Source organism: Capricornis sumatraensis, chromosome 20 (genome assembly GCF_032405125.1).
Source record: "Capricornis sumatraensis isolate serow.1 chromosome 20, serow.2, whole genome shotgun sequence".
In the NCBI taxonomy this organism is placed as follows: Eukaryota; Metazoa; Chordata; class Mammalia; order Artiodactyla; family Bovidae; genus Capricornis; species Capricornis sumatraensis.
In genome coordinates, this window is record NC_091088.1 from 52,239,908 (window position 1) to 52,260,172 (window position 20,265).

General features: G+C 37.2%; 2 protein-coding genes across 3 annotated transcripts in view; one reads left to right on the forward strand and one right to left on the reverse strand.

Moving 5' to 3' along the window:
* The window catches only part of LOC138095964 (zinc finger protein 567), a 97,725-nt gene extending 79,229 nt beyond the window's left edge, over positions 1 to 18,496 (reverse strand). The window contains exons 1-3 of one of the 2 annotated variants that reach the window (XM_068991963.1): positions 18,415 to 18,496; positions 16,209 to 16,282; positions 67 to 193 (exon numbers count right to left, since the gene is read on the reverse strand). In XM_068991963.1, the coding sequence (XP_068848064.1) occupies positions 67 to 193; positions 16,209 to 16,217 (136 nt within the window). In that variant the 5' untranslated portion in view covers positions 16,218 to 16,282; positions 18,415 to 18,496. Of the gene's footprint in view, positions 1 to 63; positions 194 to 16,208; positions 16,283 to 18,414 lie in introns of those variants that run through there. The other variant, XM_068991964.1, reaches the window with a different exon arrangement.
* Positions 18,497 to 20,010: 1,514 nt separating this feature from the next.
* LOC138095962 (uncharacterized) overlaps positions 20,011 to 20,265 on the forward strand; it is a 406,275-nt gene continuing 406,020 nt past the window's right edge. The window contains exon 1 of the mRNA XM_068991959.1: positions 20,011 to 20,127. The gene's annotated coding sequence lies outside the window, so the exon portion shown is untranslated. The remainder of the gene's footprint in view (positions 20,128 to 20,265) is intronic.

The window sequence follows — 20,265 nt, forward strand, 5'->3', positions numbered from 1 at the left end:
CACATGTATTTTAGGCACTCTGAAAGGAAATGCATGCTACTGAAAATTTCAAAGAATTTTTCTTACCTATAGAAATGAGATGGCAATAGTTTTCCAACATTACATCCATGTAGAGTGTCTTCTGAGCAGGATCCAGGTGCTGCCACTCCTCCTGACTGAAGTCCACAGTCACATCTTTGAATGACACTGATCCCTGTAATGGTTTGGAACTGTGATCAGAAAATTGACCGGAAACTGGGGACTAGTTTTTTATTTTATAACTTATTTTATCTTTTGGCTGTCCTATACGGCATGTGGGATCTCAGCTCCCTACCCAGGGATTGAACCGGTGCTCCCTGCAGTGGAAGCACAGTCTTAACCACTGGACTGCCAGGTAAATCCTTGGGGACTAGTTTTGATCCTGCTCCTTTCTGGCATTCATATGAAACTTGTAAATAAAGCCTACCATTTTTCTTGTTTTGTGATTTAGATTGTAAGGGAAGCAACAACAACAAAAAATCAAAGTATAAGTACTTGCCACCATATTTACTTAATAATTCATTCTAAAAATGTATTGTGAAGTCACTTTGTAATCCCAAATTGCATTAGTTTACTTGGGTGCCAAGATATACAACACACAGTCTCTGCTTACAAGAAGTTACAGCTGCAAAGCATGCAACACATACTTTTAAGAAAGTATGTGTTAACCCAAATCTACAAGACTGGTGGTAAGGGTACTACAACAGAAGTATGTTACAGTGAATTACAAGGGCAGAACAATTTTTCAGGCTTCACCAATGAGGTAATTTTTTTTCTCCTTTAAGATTAATGTGTTATGCAGGAAGAATATGGTTTTAAAATGCATGGGTGTGAATGGAGAGAGTAGCATGATAATACATATACTACCATATGTAAAATAGATAGCCAATGAGAATTTGTTGTTTGACTCAGGGAACTCCAACCGGGGCCTCTGTGACAACCTAGAGGGGTGGAATGGGTGAGAGGTGGGAGGGAGGTTCAAGAGGGAGAGGACATATGTATACCTATGGCTGATTCATGTTTTTGTATAGTATAAACCAACACATTATTGTAAAGCAATTATCCTTCAATTAAAAATAAATTCTAAAAAATGCATGAATGTGACATATCTAGCAATAATAGAGTGAACTGGTCAAGAAAACAATTCCTCAGATGATAATTTTAAAATGTGTACACAATACATAATAAAAGTAATAGAAGGCACTGGAAGGACACCAAAGTAGGCAAAAACTGAAGGAGAGTTTATTCTTAAATGATAACAATGACTAAGAATTCTTAAGTTTGTGGCTATTTTGCATGAAGGTACCCACCCTAAAGTCCACAGCTCCGCAGGCAGAAAACCAGTTTACTTCCTCAAAGGTGACAAAGGACAGAATTGAGGACTGGTAGATGAACTGAAGATTTAGTGACATTTATCTAGAAGTGAGAAAACTATTGGAAGAATGAGACTCCAAATCTGAGTATAAACTGCCAGAACTCTAGTTTGATAGTTAAACTAAGCAATTGTTAAGAGAGATCAAAGGAGACTTAAGAAAAGGCAAACAAGACACAAGAAAAGAGTTTTGAAAACCAGAAGTGTACCGAGTGAGATTCGAGATTTCTGCATTTTTGATTAACAGCATTACACAACCTGCTTATAAGTTAAGCAGAATCTAGAGCCTTATTGGACTGAGGTGTCAGAAAGTTGGGGCTAACAAAGCAGCAGGAAGCATAAAAGGGTGAAACACTAGAAGAAAGAGTACCGCAGAAAGTAAGCCCTCAAATCTAAATTAATATATACCAATTCTTTGAGAGCTAAAAGTACATGAACATCACCCCTCCCGGGACCAGAGTGAAAAAAGCAGCAGGAGGAAGCTGAAGAGATCTAACTATCAGCTGCTTCACACTTGGGGTGGAAGTAAGAGGACAGGGAGGGCAGGGTTTGAAGCTTGATTCCAAGCAAGTTAATTGTCTACTAGAAGAAAAACAAACAAAAATCCTCAAAAAACAAGACACACAGAATTTAGATTACTGTAACACATTGTTCAAGAGATCCTGGTTTCTAGCAAAAATTACCAGATATATAAACAGAAAAATAAGAGGGGGAATATAACCCATATTCAGAAAAACATAGTTCATGGAAACTAATTCCTAGTGAGCCTAGATGTTGGATTTTGCAAAAAAAAAAAAAAAAAGGCTTAAAAATAGCTGTTCTAAAGGCGTCCAAAGAAGTAATGAAAAATCTGGCAGGGAATCTCGAAACATAAACTGATAAAAAAACATGAACTGAAAATTCTAGACCTACAAGTATAATAAATGAAATGAAAATTTCACCATATAGGCTCAATAGCATAGGAAAAGGAACAAACATTAATCTTGTAAACGCAGACATACCTTGGAGACATCACAGTTTCAGTTCTAGACCACTGCAATAATTATTGCAATAAAGCCAGTCACAAAAATTCTTTGATTATGCACTGCATATAAAAGTTACATGTAAAAAAAAAAAGTTACATGTACATTATATTGTAGTCTATTAAGTGTGCAATGGCATTATGTCTAAAAAACAATGTATATGCCTATCTGAATTTAAAAATACTTAAGATAAAATGTGTTGATCATCACTAGAGCTTTCTGTGAGTTGTAATCTTTTTGTAATAGTAACATCAAAGATCACTGACTACAGATGTTAACAAATACAATAATAATGATAAAGTGAAATATTTCAGGAATAGCCAACTTGACAGCGACATGAGCAAATACTAAATACTGTTGGAAAAATGGCACCTACAAACTTGCTCAACTCAGGATTGCTAAAAACCTTCAATTTGTAAAAATGAAATATCTGCAAAGTGAAATTTAAAAAAGCATAATAAACTATGACTATATTGATCAACAGAAATTAAGCCATCTGAATAGAAAGGAAATGAAAAAGAAAAAAATTAATAACAGATTCAGAGATTTTGGGGTCAATTTGAAAGTAATGCAAGACAGATATAATTGGAGTCCCAGAGAAAGAGAAAAAGAAAAGGTCTGAAAAAATTTTAAGGAAATAATGATATAACATATTCAAAATAAGCAAAAACTTGACTTACACATTAAAAAAGCTTAATGAACCCCAAAAGAATAAAAACAAAAGAAAACTACACTCAGAAAATCCTAATCAAACTGCTAAAAGCCTAAGAGAACATCAACTAAGAATTCTGTACTCAGCAACATTCAGTTCAGTTCAGCAACATTACCTATTAAAAACAAAGGCTACATAAAGCTATATGAGCAGATAAAGTCTGAAAGAATTCATCACTAGCAAAACTGTACAACCAAAAACGGTAAAAAAAAAAAAAAAAAAAAAAGGTCTTTAGGCTGAAGGTAAAAATGACACCAGAAGATAACCAAGGTCTTTAGGAAAGAATGAAGAGTTAGAGAAAAGTTTCATATAAAAGACTATAAATATTCATTTCCTTTTTTTTTTTTAAGTTTTTAGCAGCAATTGGTGAACATTTTTCTGCTGTTTTAGCATGAAAACAACCATGGAGAATTTATGAAATGAAATGAGCAATGTGTGTTTCAATAAAACTTCATGTTTGGACACTAAGATTTAAATTTCAAAAACTTAAATAGGTCAGAAATATTTTGATTTTGTATTTTTTCCAACATTTAAACTAGAAGAACTATTCTTAACTCACAATCTGTACAAAAATAGGTAGCAGACTGGATTTAACCTAATGGCTGTAGATCCTTGGTTTAAAGCAAGCATTTTAACACCATTAATTACAAACAGAAATATCACATAGGTGGAGAACCAAAAAGCAAACCATGGAAGTCAGTAAATGAAAATACAATGTTGCAAGCTGATATATTTTACCTTAAGTAATTCAGCATTATCTCTAATAAATCATGATAAGTTAAAGATACTATACTATAGAAGCTGCATACTATAATCCCTAAAGAAACCACAAAAAATAATGCAAGATGATATAACTACAGATACAACAGAGAAATGAAAATAATAAAAATTCATTATTGTGTCAGTATTGACTGACACAAAGTGAAACAGAATGTAGGAACAGATGCATAAAAACAGGTTAGGAGGAATCTTAAATGTGTTAAGAAGCCCAATCTGAAAAGGCTACAGAATGTAAGATTTTGACTATGTGACATTCTGGAAAAGTCAAAACTACAGAAAAGATAAAAAGATCAGTGGTTGCCACTATTACAGATAATAGAGGAGAGGGAAGGATGAGTAGGCAGAGGACAGAGGATTTTTAGAGCAGTGAAATTAGTCTGTATATTATAATGGCAGATACATAACACTATATATTTGTCAAAATCTATAGAATAAACAGCACCAAAAATGAACCTTAATATAAACTATGAACTTTGGATGACAATGATGTATCAGTGTAGGCTCGCTGATTTTAACAACATACCACTCTGGTACAAGATACTAATATTAGGGAAGCCTTTGCATTTGTCAGGGTAGGGAATAAATGGAAACTCACTGTGCTTTATTTTTCTCTGAATAAAAAATTTAAGGTATATTTAAAAGATTTAAAATAAAACAGGTCAGGTAATCAGAAAACAAAGAGCAAAATAGCAGCCCTGACTCCAACTTTAGAACTAAACACTCCCATGTGGCTTGTGGGATCTTAGTTCCCTAACCAGGGACTGAATGCCTGCCCCCTGCATTGGAAACATGGAATCTTAACCACTGGACTGCCAGGGAAGTCCCAAGACTGAGATTATAAAAAATGTATAAAAAAGCAGGACTCAAAATATATTCCCTGGTGGCTCAGACGGTAAAGCATCTGCCTACAATGCGGGAGACCTGGCTTTGATCCCTGAGTCGGGAGGATCCCCTGGAAAAGGAAATGGCAGCCCACTCCAGTAATCTGGCCTGGAAAATCCATCCCATGGGTGGAGAATCCTGGTAGGCTACAGTCCATAGGGTCACAAAGAGTTAGACATGACTGAGCATTTTCACTTTCACTTCACTTTCAAAATATATTCTGTCATCAAGAGACATATTTTAAATACCACAGACACAAATATGTTTCAAATAAAAGGATGGAGAAGGACATAAAAACATTAAACATGGGAAAGCTGATGTGGCTATAGTAAAAGCAGACAGAACAGATTTCAAGCTGAGGTGAGGAGTATTACCACAACAGATAAAGAAGAACATTTCCTGAGGATAAAACAGTAAATACATCAGGAAGACGTAACAATTACAACTGTATATGTACTTAACAATTTCAAAACACATGAGGCAAAAATTGATGAAAGAAAAGTGAGATTTCAAAAAAGTCCAAAATTGATGTTAATGTTGATCACTAACTGAGAGAACTAGACCAACGGGGGGAAAATCTGTAGCCATTCAGAATCTCTAAGAATACTGACACCTGATGCTGGTAAAGACTGAGGGCAAGCGGAGAAGGGGGTGACAGAGGATGAGCTGGTTGGATGGCATCACTGACTCAATGGACATGAGTTTGAGCAAACTTGCCGAGACAGTGAAGGACCGGGAAGCCTGGGGTGCTGCAGTTAATGGGGTCATAAAGAGTCAGACAGACTTAGCGACTTAACAACAACTCATTTGATATTTATAAACCACCACTTTCAATATTTTGCACAACACATTTTTTTCAAGAGTAAATGGACTATGCACCAAGATAGATCATAAGTAAATCTCAACAGATTAAAGAAAAATCACATGAAGTATGTTTTCTGACCACACATGAACTAAATTAGATATCAATAACGATAACATATCTAGACAAGCCCCAAATGTTTGGAAATTAAACGATATACTTCCAAGTAATCAATTTAGGGTCAAAGAAAAATAAAAAAGAAAACTTTCATAAAATATATTAGGCTAAATACAATTTTGAAGAATAGGATAAGAGAAAAACATAAGTTTAAACGCTTGCTTATATTAGGAAATAAGAAAGATTTAATATCAATAATTTAAACTTTTATCTTAAGTAGCTTTATAAAAGAGTATGCTAAACTCAAAGCAAGTAAAGGAAATAGTTTGGAAAAAAGGAAAAATCAGTAAAATAGGAAATAAATAAGCAACAGGGGGAAAAAAAATCAATGAAACTGAAAGCCAGATACTTTAAAGTATCATTAAAATGTAAAACCTCTAGGGACTTCCCTGGTGGTCCAGTGGTTAAGAATCTGCCTTTCAATCCAGGGAATGTGGGTTCAATCCCTGGTCAGGGAACTAAGATCCTGCATGCCATGGGGCAACTAAGTTGGTGTGTCACACTATTAATAGAGAAGCCCATGCAGCAATAAAGACCTGCAACAGTACCAAGCACAGCCCCCCCGCCCCTCACAAAAAAAGGTAAAACACTAGTCAGACATTTAAGAAGTAAAGAGGGATGCCATATATGGCCACTATCAGATCCTGCAGATATTAAATAAACAGACTACAGCATAAACAAATTAAAGACAATAAATTAGACAGTGTAGGTGAAATGGACAAATATTTTCACTTAAAAACATGATACCAAAGAAAAAAAAGATCTGAAAACCCTCAACTATTAAAGATACTCAGTTTGCAATTCAAGAAGTTCCCACAAAGATTTTTCCAGGTCCAGAAGACTTCAAGGTAAGTCCTGTGAAACATTTAAGAGTCAATGATAATACTACACTAACTTTTTCTTAAAAATAAAGGACTAAGGAATATTTTCCTATTCCTTTTATGAGGTGAATCTTATACAGTTACCAAAACCAGAACAGACCAATAGCCTTGATGAATACCAATTAAAAACAAAAAAATAAGAGTGAACTGTATAAAGGGATAATATAAAAAGCATAACACATGAACAAGTGGTGCTTATCACTGGAATGCAAGATTGGTATAATACCTGACAATCAATAATATAATCCCCATTATATTAGAATATAGTAGGAAAAGCGTATGGTCATTTCAAATGAAAAAAAAAAGCATTAGGCAAAATTTAACATCTGTTATACTTGTATTAAAAACTCTCAACATTAGAAATAGAACTCCTCAACTTAATGAAATGCAACTACAAAAGATTTATACATAATATCATACTTATTAGATAAAGGTTGTTTTTCCCCTAAGATCAGGAGCAAGACAAGGATAGCTGCTCCCACCAGTTCTATTGAACACTGCAGACAATGCATAAAGAACGAAAAATACAAGGCAAACACATTGGAAAGGGCGAAGGCAAACTGCATTCACAGACATAACCAGATATGTAGAAAGTACAGGAAATAATAAGTGAATTTATCACGGTCACAGCATATTTATCTCAAAACAGTCAAAAAAATCAATTCTATTTTATACTAACAACAAACAATTGAGAATGAAGTTAAAAAATAAAATTAAGAAAATATTTGCAAGACCTGTGCACTGGAAACTACAAAACACTACTGAGAGAAATTTTAGAAGACCTAAACAAACATGGAAATACACTAGGTCCATGGTTCAGAAGACTTACTACTGTTAACCTAACAATTATCTCCAACCAACTTATAAATCTTTGGAAACTTAATCACAATCCATTAGGTTGTTTTATAGAGACTGATGAGTTGATTTGAAAATTTATAGGAAAATGTAAAATACCTATTATACCTAAAACAATTTGGTAGGTTCACATTACCTGATACCAGGACTTAATACCCTAACTAAAACTGTTATCTTGGTGAAAGTATAAATATACAAATCAATTAAGCAGACTATAAAAAAAGCCTACACACATGATTAACTGATTGTCAACAAAGGCTCCAATATAATTCAGTAGAAAAAGGATCTCTTTTCACAAAAGACTCTGGAAAAACTGGATATCCATTGAAAATAGAAAAAGGGAACTTAAACTCTTACCTTACAGAATGAAACTGACATGGATCACTCCTTTAAAATGAAAATCTAAAACCGTAATACTTACATATTAAAGAATAAAATATGCATAATGCTGGAGTATGCAAAGACTTCTGAGGTAGTGCACAAAGAGCACCATTATAAAAATTTAAGACCGGGTAAACTGGATTTTATCAAAATTAAAAACTTCAGCTCTGAAAGACACCACTAAGAAAATTAAAAATCAAGTCATAGACTGGGAAAGATATTCCCAGTATTTCTATCATACAAAAGACTTGTATTGAGAATGTATAAAGAACTCTCATAATACAGGAATAAGAAGACAACCAAATCAACTGGCAAAAGATCTAAACAAATCCAGTAGCTATATATCAATGAAAAATATGCGAAATAAAAAATACCCACCAATTTTAATTGTTAGGGAAACAAAAAATTTCAAAAGAATGAAATGCCAATACACACCTGCTAGAATTAACTAATGGAGAAGGCAATGGCACCCTACTCCAGTACTCTTGCCTGGCAAATCCCATGGGCGGAGGAGCCTGGTAGGCTGTAGTCCATGGGGTCGCGAAGTGTCGCACACGACTGAGCAACTTCACTTTCACTTTTCACTTTCATGCATTGGAGAAGGAATGGCAACCCACTTCAGTGTTCTTGCCTGGAGAATCCCAGGGATGGGGGAGCCTGGTGGGCTGCCGTCTATGGGGTGGCACAGAGTCGAACATGACTGAAGTGACTTAGCAGTAGCAGCAGAATTAACTAAAATTAAAGAGTGACCATACCAAGTGTTGGTGAAGATATGCAGCTATAATATAATAACTATCATACATTGCTAGTGGGAAAGTAAAATGGTACAACCACTTTGCTTAACAGTTTGGCAAGTTTTTTTTTTTATAAAGTTAAACATATATTTTTCACACAATTTACTGATTTCAAATCTAGGCAGGTTTTATACAAAAGAAATGAAAATATAATCCACATATGAGCATATCACTGTAACAGTCAAAAAGTGAAAAAAAAAGTCTATCAAAAAGTGAGGGTATAACTAAAAAACTGTGGTATATTCATATAATGTAATAACAGTAGTCAGCAATATAAGGAATATTCTGATACACACAACATGAATTTCAAAAGAAAATTACATTGAGTTAAACAGGCTAATCCCCTAAAAAGCAAATATTCTACTATTCCATTTATATGAAAGTCTAGAGGAGGCAAAACTAATTTACAGTGACAAAAGCAGGTATGATTAATAATACCTTAATAAAGGCTAATGGTGGCAGTAGAGCAACTGGCTGTAGGGGGGCATGAAGGAACTTTTTGAAGTAATGGAAATTTTGTAATCTTGATTGCTGTGGTAACTGAATAAATCTTTATACCTTTCTCAAAGTTCCTAAACTTATTCAACACTTAAAATGAGTTGCTTTTTATTCTATGTAGATTATACCTTAAAAAATTTTGATTTAAAAAAAAAGGTATGTTTGGGCTTCTTAAAAAATGGAAGAGTAGCTCTTATTTCACATTTACTGTAGATAACAGCTCTAAATTCCAGAAAAATATAATCAATGCCTCAGTTTCCATGGGAGATGGGTTTCAGGACCCCCTGTAGATACCAAAATCTCAAGATACTCAAGTCCCTTACATAAACTGTGTAGTATTTATATATAATCTATTTTATATTGTTCCATATACTTTAAATCATCTTGACTTACCATATGTAATACAATGTAAATGCTATGTAAATAGTTGCCACTGTCCAGCAATTTCAAATTTTGTATTTTGGAACATTCTGGGATTTTCTTTTTAACATTTTCAATCTGTGGTTGGTTGAATTTGTGGATGTGGAAGGGAAGCCCCATGAATATGGAGTGCTGACTATAAAAAACAACTATCTGAAGGCACTTAAAAGTGACCCAAACAAACAGAAACTGGAGGGAAGGTTTTATACTTAGGAGAAGAATGACAGGAGAACTGCCAATTCACACTACTTTCAGCCTAAACACAGGTCCCAAGTAGACATCAAGTATGGCAAATAAAATTCAGGCGTAAATCCATGGTCCTACTGTCTTGAAGAAACAAAAGATAGAATTTAGGACAACAACAGTAATTGGAAAAGAAGTAGGGAAATCCTGAAGAAATGAAAGCCAGAGGCAGGAGTTGGGGGGAGCCCCAAAACACTGAACAAACTTTATCCACACCCTTAGCTGATACCCCAGTTAGGCATTCATGGGTCAGAATTTGAGACCTCTGGTTAAATATAAAAGAAATCAAGCAGAGATTCGAGCTGCCACTAATCAGAGAGTCTGAAGTTTAAAGTTTGTTTTCAGCCTACTTAACTGTCCAACAAAACAAATCAACTTCTATGGAAATTAACTGATAGAGGAAATTCTCTTCTGCTGTAAACAATTAAAAAATTGTAAAAAAAATAGATTAAACATATGTTTTTAAGCACTGGCTGACAGTGCTTAAAAACAGAGCACGGTGAGCTCTGAAAGGGAACAAAGTAAGCTTTGACTGCCCAGCTTACAGCTTATAGGCAATTTCCAGGTCACAGCACAGGGAGGGAAAACACGGAGCCCAGCAGTCTTTCTGAGTGGAAGAAATAGAGATGGGAGTTTGAAGAGTCCAAGATGGCTAGAACTGCTAAGCAAAATACTGAAGAGGAGGGAGGAGCAGAGAGAGAGAGCCAGAGACAGAGGCCTCTCCAGACATATGTAGAGTGATACCCTTGAATCTACAGCTGAATATCAATCTCAAAATACATGGGCTCACCATCAACACAATGAAAGGGCAACTTACAGAATGGGAAAGTTTCTGAAAATGACCAATAAAGGGTCCAAATTACAGGCTTCCCAGGTGGCACAGTGGTAAAGAATCCACCTGCCAATGCAGGAGACACAGGAGATGCAGCTTCAATCCCTGGGTCAGGAAGATCCCCTAGAGAAGGAAGTGGCAACCTGCTCTAATATTCTTGCCTAGAAAATTCCAAGGACAGAGGAGCCTGGTGGGCTATATAGTCTATGAGGTCACAAAGAGTCAAACATGACTGAACACATATACATCCAAACTATTAATATATAAGCAGCATACAAATTCAATATTAAAACAAAACCCCAAATAACCCAAGTAAATAATGGGCAGAAGACTGAACAGACATTTTTCCAAAGAAAACACAGAGATGGCCAACAGCCATATGAAGATACTCAATATCACTAACATCGGAGAAATGCAAATCAAAACCATAATGAGATACCATCTCACACCTGTCAGAATGGCTATCATCAGAAAGACCACAGACTAACAAACACTGACAAGGATGTGGAGAAAAAGGAACCCTTATAGTCTGCTCGTGGGAATGTAAACTGGTGCAGCCACTGTGAAAAACAGTTGGAAGCTCTCAGAACACTAAAACTAGGACTGTCACATGGCCTAGCAATTTCACTCCTGGGTAAAATGTAAAAACACTAATTCAGAAAGACACATGCACCACCCCAACGTTCAGAGCATTATTTATATTGGCCAAGATGTGAAAGCCACCTAGGTGCCCATCAACAGATGAATGGATAAAGAAGACATAGTGAATAGCCACACACATACATACACAGGAATATTACTCAGCCATAAAAAAAAGAATGAAATTTTGCCATCTGCAACAACCTGGATAGATTTGGAAAGTATTATATTTAGTGAAGCAAGTCAGAGAAATACCCAAATACTATATGTCATCATGAATGTGTAGAATATAAAAAATAAAACAAATGTATATAACAAAACAGAAACAAGACTTACAGACAGAGATAACTAGTGGATACCAGTGGGGAAAGGGAAGGAGGGAGGAGTAAGATAGGTGTAGGAGATTAAGAGGCATAAACTACTAGGCATAAAATAAATAAGCTACCAGAATATACTGCATAGCACATGGAATACAGCCAATAAGTGTAATAACTATAAATGGAGCTTAACCTTTAAAAACTGTGAATCACTATGTTGCACACCTGAAACGTATGTAATATTGTAAATCAGCTGAAAAAAATAAAGAAAAGGTGGGAGATGCTCCAGGTTAAAAAGCATTTAGGATATTCCCAAAAAATTAAAATTAAAAATAAATACTAATCATAAGAATGCCAGAATGGCTATAATAGTATCAAACAGAATAGATTTTAGAAAAAAGAATATTATCAGGGATTAAGAAAGGTACTTTATTTTAACTTATTTATTTATTTTCTGGCTGCACTGTGTGGCATGTGAGATCTTAGTTCCCCGACCAGGGACTGAGCCCATGCCCCCTACAGAGGAAGAGTGGAGTCTTAGCCACTAGGCCACCAGGGAAGTCCCAAGTAAGGCATTTTATAATGACAGAGGAGATCAATTCATAAAAAGAACAATCCTAAATATAAATTCATCTAAAAACAGAACTTCAAAATATATTAAGTAAAACCTTATAGAACTGAAAGTTAAAATAGACACAATTACAGCCACATGAATCCTACATGTAGCTCAGTCGGTAAAGAATCTCCCTGTAATGCAGGAGACCTGAGTTCAATTCCTGCATCAGGAAGATCCCCTGAAGAAAGAAATGACAACCCACTGCAGTATTCTTCCCTGGAGAATGCCATGGGCAGAGGGGCCTGGCAGGCTACAATCCACAGGGTCGCAAGAGTTGGACATGACTTAGCGACTAAACCACCATCACTGTCCTGTCAGGAGCATGTGATGTCTGGCTGTCCTGCTTCAGTGATGCCAAGAGTGATCAGCAGTGTCATCCTATTCCATCCATTTAAAAAAGCTCAGTCAGACTTTCCATTAATAGTTTTGGGCTTCCCTGGTGGTTCAGATGGTAAAGAATCTACCTGCAATGTGGGAGACCCAGGTTCGATCTCTGGGTTGGGAATATCCCCTGGAGAAGGGAATGGCTAACCACTCCAGTATTCTGGCCTGGAGAATTCCATGGACAGAGGAGGCTGAAGGGCTACACAGTCCATGGAGTCACAAAGAGTTGGACACAACTGAGTGACTTTCACTTTCACAGCCACACTTGTAACTTAAGATTTTGACTTCCTTTTATGTCACTGGTATAACAGACTGAAAATCAATAAGGATATAGAAAACTTTACCATCATAATCAAGCAATTTGACTTATTTACAGAATACACCATCCAACAACACTAGAATATACATCCTCTACAAGTACATATAGAACATTCATCAGATGGTACTATAATCTGTGGTACAAAAGAAGTCTATAAATTTAAGAATGAAATCATATACAGCATGGTTCCTGATTGTAACCAATTTAAACTGGAAATCAATAGGAGAAAGCTATTTGGAAAATCCCCAAATATTTGAAAATTAAACAGACTTCCTCTAAACAAATGAGTCAAAAAGGAAAGCATGAGATAAATTAGAAAATATTTTCAAATGAATAAAAATGAAAATACAACATGTCTAAATTTGTTAGAGGGAAATTTATAGCGTTAAATGTCCTACGGGGAAAAAAAAGTCCAACATCAATGATATAATCTTCCACATACAAAATAAGAGGTAATTAAATCCAAAGTAATGAAAAGGAAAGGAAACACAAAGTGTAAGAGCAGAAATGAAGTAACAGGAAACAGAAAAACAGGAAATCAATGAAACCAAAGGTTGCTGCTTTGAAAAAAATCAGCGAAATTGATAAATCTCTAGTCAACTGATCAAGGAAAGAACTAAAAGTCACAAATAATCAACAACACAATGAAAGAGGGGCACCATTACAGATTACATAAACATCAAAAGGATAAAAAGAGTAGATTTTTGAACAACTTTGTGCCGATAAATTTTATTACTTGGATGAAATGGACAAATTGCTTAAAAGACATAAATTATAAAAGCTCACTGAAGAGAAAAAAATTGATAGCATGAAAGTGAAAGTGTTAAGTCATTCAGTCGTGTCCAACTCTTTGTAACACCATGGACTATAGTATGCCAGGCTCCTCTGTCCATGGAATTCTCCAGCCAAGAATATTGAAGTGAGTTGCCATTCCCTTCTCCAGTGGATCTTCCCAACTCAGTGACTGAACTCAGGTCTCCTACATTGCTGGCAGCTTCTTTACTGTCTGAGCCACAGGGAAGCCTGAATAGCATTAATAGCCACAATTCTATTAAGGAAATTGAACTGATAGTAAAAAATCTTCCCACAAACAAATCTTGAGGCTCGGATGGCTTCACTGGTGAATTCTAACAAACAGTTAAGGAAGAAATAATAACAATTCTACACAAATTCTTGCAGAAAATAAAAGGAGAGAACAGTTCTCAACTCATTCTATAAGTTAGCATTACCCTCATAGCAAAACTAGACAACAACATTACAAGAAAAACTACAGACCAAATTATTTATGAACCACAGACAAAACAGTCCTTAACAGTGTGTCAGTAAATTCACCTAGCAATATGTGAAAAATGAATATATGAATCTATCATGACCAAGTGGGATTTATCCTAGGGATAAGCTGGTTTAGCACTTCAAAAATCAGTCAATATAACTCATCATGTTAATTTTAAAAGGGGGAAAACCATATAATACATAAAAAACAACAGAAGCATAAAAACTTTTAACAAAATTCAACATTCATTTGTGATAAAAATGATCACTAATCAAGAATTTCTTCAACCTGATAGATCTGATAAAGAGCATTTATGTAAAACCAATGTTACACTTAGTCAAAAACTACATGCCTTTCCCCTTAGTCAGGAATAAGGCAAAGATATCCTGTTCTCATTACTTATATTAACACTGCACTGCAAGTTCTAGACAATGTAGTAAAGCCAGACAGAAATAAAAGGAATATAGATTGGAAAGCAAAGATGGACAACAGTAGTATTACACATCTGACATGATTATGTATGAAGAAAATCCTAAAGAATCTACCAAAAAATTACTAGAATAAGTTTAGAGAGAAGGTAGGTTAATAAAAATCAAATTGCATTTTCATATACTAATCAACTGCATTTTAGCAAGAAACAATGGGAATTTGAAATAAAAATGAATAGTATTTACAACAACATAAAAAACACCTCAGTGTTAATACAACAAACATTTGCAAGACTGGTACACTGAAAACAACAAAACATTATGGTTACCCACTCCAGGATTCTAGTCTGGAGAATTCCACGGATTACAGTCCATGGGGTCACAAAGAGTCAGACACGACTGAGCGACTTTCCCTTTCTTTCTCTTTGGAATGTGAAAAAGCTCTGGAAATAGATACTGCTGATGGTATAATACCTTTGCTCTTTTTTCAGTCCTCCAACTCTTCACCCCAATGCTCACTTATGGATGTTTGTGTTTCTTATACTTTACTGTTTACCTGTGTGTGTGTGTCTCTGTGTAGTGAAACATATGTGATATAAAATTTTATCATTTTAACCATTTTTCAGTATATAATTCATTGCCATTAAGTACATTCACAATGTTACGTAACCATCACCAGTATCTACTGGAGTGGGTAGCCATTCCCTTCTCCAGGGGATCTTCCCAATCCAAGGATTGAAGCCAGGTCTCCCGCATTGCAGGTAGATTCTTTACCAGCTGAGCCACCAGGGAAGCCCAAACAGAAACTCTGCCAATAACACTGAACAGTTAACTCTTATCTTACAGTTTGGCTAGTATTAAACCCAAAGCACATTAGAAGAATGTTTAAGACAATCCATTATGGGAGAGGAAGATATTAAAATACACATTAACAGTTTAAATTCAGGGATCTCTTGAAGGATCAGAGGGGAGAAATAGAGGATTCTTGGTTTTTGTACAATCTGCCAAGCATAGCTCTCATCTCAAAACCTCAAGACAGGACTTCTTGACACTTAACTAACAGCAATCTGTCAATTCTATCTTTATCCTGACTGTTCTTTTCTTTGCAAGAAGGTGCATGCTGTATTATGTGCTGTGCTGTGCTTCGCTGCTCAGTCACGTCCTACTCTTTGAGACCCTACGGACTGTAGAATGCCAGGCTCCTCTGTCCATGGGGATCCTCCAGGCAAGAATACTGGAGTGGGTTGCCATGCCCTCTTCCATGCAGTACTACATTCTCATTTAATTTGAGGAAATGCATTTTTGTTCTAGCACTGTTTCTGGGAGAAGACTGAGAAAAGATGTTGAATGATTACACCCACTTAATATGTGAACACTGGTTAAAATTAGAAGGAGCACTCGTGGAAGGTAAAAGCTTATCTGACCAATAGAACAAGTGGGTACTGCCTTCCTGAAGGGGAAGGCAAACAGGAGGATTTTAGTGCAAGAAAAGCAAGTGCTCAAACAGTCTTTAAACAAACGAACAAAACTATTTCAGAAAAGGGAGAAGAGCCATCATCTCACCTGAGCCATGGTTTTGACTTTTACAAGAGATGACCAGTCTTCCTTTGGGCTCTTCTTTAGAAAAGGGGTGGCTCCTAAGAAGGCAAAACCAACATGAAAAGAAGCCACATGACACCACATACGTCTTTCAGCTCTCATGACTTACGACTCAATTAAAATCGACTCTATTTCCTTCGCTTTGGTGCTTCTCCACTCTGTCCACACAAATACAGGGGGAAAATGAGCTAAACAAATATTATTTCATCCCCAAAGCTAGAGATACAGGATATTGGAGCAAAAAGTTAGATTCTGGGCAAGCCACTCTCCTCTCTAGTACCACTTTTCTCTCCGAAGCTGCCTACTAACTACTTCCAAGCTCTTCTCCATCAAGGCTCAACCTACATCATGACCAGCAATACATGAAAATACCTGTCACCCCATACCCTGAGTACCACTGATACAAAGTTCTCGATGCTTGCTAAAGTATACACTGTGATTCTAGCTCTTATTTTTCTCATTATGAGAGAGGATAAGCTTCTGAAGTTTAAAAAAAAAACACCTCTTTTTTTAAAAAAATAAAAGACAAGCCAGACTGAGTCAGGCCACCAACTCCCCAGTCTACAGCCACCACCAGGCCCTGCAGACATTACCGCAGTCCATCTTCAGTTTCCTGTCTATGACAGGTCTCAAAATTTTTTCACTTTTCTAATAACTATTTTCTGGATGGATACTAGATATTTTTTAAAGGAAGGAAATTAATCCTGTAAATATCTAAAATAATTTTATAGCTTTTTTTATCATATACTTTATTTCCTTTACATATTTGAGTATATCTGGACTTCATATTTAGTTCCACTGATCTTTTCATTTAACTGCCAGGACTATTCTGCAGTTATTACAGTTTTAAAACATATTTTAGTATCAGGTAGGCCTACTCCCCACCTCCATTATTTTTCTTTAACCGCTTCTGTCTTGTTCATTATCTCCTAACAACTTTGCAAAGTTTAAAAATTTTACTGAAATTTTACAGAAACTTCATGAAATGTCAGTTTTGACACTTACCATGTGTCTTCTGGTTCTTAAATCTTTAATTTTTGAGTCTGTCAGGAACATCAAATTTTTTTTTTACAAACCACACCACCTTTGTATCTTGTATTTTGACAGCCACTTCCCATAGTTTTCTGATACACAGACACAGTCTATTGATTTGTTAATGTCTTTTCCAGCAAGCCTCTGAGTTTTCTGTTGTCATTATTTTTAACAGGATGGTAAATAAGAAGTTTTCCTACCTCAGTCTCAGCAGATGTCCCAAAGGTGGTGAGCAAACAAGCTTTTAATTGTCCCTCATGCTAAAATAAAGTCTTAAAAAGCAGCTGACTGTAAAGTTTTGCTACCATTAATTTAACTCCAAGGAGGAAGAGGCTAAGAAAAGGGAATGTCTCTTTAAGAGAGCAAATTATTTGTAGAACAGTTTTCTAGGGAGAAGACAATTAGATGCTTCTTCCTCCCTTATAACAAACAAGGAGCTCCTTAGACCCTAGGTGAGGTGAAGTCGCTCGGTCGTGGCCGACTCTTTGCGACCCCATGGACTGTAACCAACTAGGCCTCTCCATCCATGGGATTCTCCAGGCAAGAATACTGGCATGGATTGCCATTTCCTTCTCCAGGGGATCTTCCCGACCCAGGGATCGAACCCGGGTCTCCCGCATTGGAGGCAGACGCTTTAACCTCTGAGCCACCAGGGAAGCCCCCTTAGACCCTAATTCTACTTCTACTATAAATCAAAGTAGTGAGAGAATTTTGGGGAGAAATGTACATGCTTCCATGATATGGGGGAGTGGAGTGGTGGTGACTAAGGGGCTAATTCTCATCTGAGCTCCAGATGGGGAATCCATGGATGATGGAGCATGCCTAGGTTAGCTTAGATACTGTCCAAGAGGACCAACAGGAGAGAACAAGACCTACAAGTAGGTGGGTCACTGCATGCCAAGAGAGGTATCTGGAGAAGTGGTTGTGCCCGTAAAAAGGGAACTGTATCTGGAAGTTCCCAACAGTGGGGTCTCTCAGAAGGTAAGGTATTTGTGTTGTTCAATCACTGAGTTGTGTCCGACTCTTTGTAACCCCAGGAACTGCAGCATACCAGGCTTCCCTGTCCTTCACTATCTCCTGGAGTTCACTCAAACTCATGTTCATTGAGTTGGCCATGCCAAAGTAAGATATGACTTACACTATATTATAATGGTACCAGTCATGTTAGCCTGTTTTTGTCCTTGACTTATGATTTCTCTTTTTCAGCTCCCAATCCATTCCAGCTGAAGACTATCAACCTAGAAGGAATACAGAGGGGACAAATAGAGGGATTAGAGAAGAAACCGATCACATTTTCTTTCACACAGCAGACTTCCAGCAGGAGGGAGCGTTTTTGCTTTTAAAACAAGTTTGAAGTACTGATTTCTACAGTGAACATTCTATTCAGCTAAATGAGGCTGATCTCGTGTTTAAATGTTCAGCATCTTTGTAACGACTGAAGAAATTATTGAACCTTTATTGTCCAGAAATTCACCCAAATACAAACTTTGAGAGCAGCAGTTATGGGAGAAAGTTTTTTCTGTGCTCCCAACAGTGTTCTACTTATGTCAACATACTGGTCATTAGTCAATATGGCGTTTCCCAATACAAGATTGTACCACCTGAAAATTATTTTACCTCCTCCTCTCCAATTAAAAAATATGTATTTTTTTACTTGTCTATTTCACAGAGTCAAATTTTACAGGCATATAAAATGGCCGATACTCTGACAATCTAAATAATACATAGTATTTACTAGTCTTGAATCTACTTTCTCAAGTGTTTCATCTCAGTCACACAATGAACCAGCCACATTCAGTCACCGTGAACTGTGTACTTGTGTGCACAAATACTTTAAAATGTGACATATTCACTGTTGTATCACCCACTACACAATCCCAATCCCACAGCCACACGTCATGCATAAGCTCATAGAGCCCATTACATACTTCTATGCAAAGTAGCAAAATTTTACTCACAAACCCCTTACTGTTGCCACTTCAAAGTTGCACAGCCTCAAACACAGACTCGCACCTAATTTAAAAATTAGACCACACAGAGACCCTCTGACTTTCATAAACAATAGGTTCCATAACACGGCACAGAGTAACACATGTCCACACACACAAAGAACAGGCACAAAAAGCTACACAATCAGAACGCCTGTATGTACCAGGCCGAGCTCTCAGCCGCCTCGGGCTCCCTGTTCTACCTCGGCGTTCCCAGCGCTTGCTCCGTTTCTTCCCCTGCCTAGGTTCTCGCTTCCCTCCTCGTTTTATCTAGGGCCCGGATTCTCGCTTTCCTTCCCGGCCTTCTCTCAGTCCAGGTTCCCTCTTCTTTCCTTGGGGTTCCCAGCCCAGGTTCCCGCCTTCCTCCTAGGCAATGCCCACCGGGTCCCAACATCACACACACCCGCCCAGCACCCACTGGACCTACTAGCCTCACCTTCGAAAGGGGGAGACAGCCGTCTGCGCCTGCGCACTCCCGCGCGAGCGCTGCCTCCCAAAGGTCTCAGCGGCCTGTCTTCACCGCCGTGGCCTCGGCGCGCGCCTTCTCGACATCCGGGCTTTTGCGGCCTGGAACTACATTTCCCACAGTCCCTGGGTGGCTTTTGAAAAGAACTTTGATCTTTGGTTCATCTCTGGTTCCCCGCCGAAGTCCTCGCAGTGGTCGCCCTCCTAGTGGTAACCGGAGTCTGGGCACGGCGGGCACTCGCAGTGAGGATGCCCCCACCCTCTGGCTCACACTGGGCGTGTGGAGCCTGCGTGTAAAAAGTGCGTGTGAGCGTTTGTGGCCATAACGAGGCGGGTGTGTGTGCGGTGATGAGGCCGTGACAGGTGCAAAATGTGGGACCCATTGGCTCTGATGTGAGGTAGGTGACACTGTGGGGCTTGAGATCTCCCTTCAGAAGACGGTGCTGTTGTTACCTAAGTGAGATGGAACCCAGTGTTAGTCGCTCAGTAGTGTCTGACTTTGCAACCCTATGTATGGACTTGCTTACCAGTCTTCT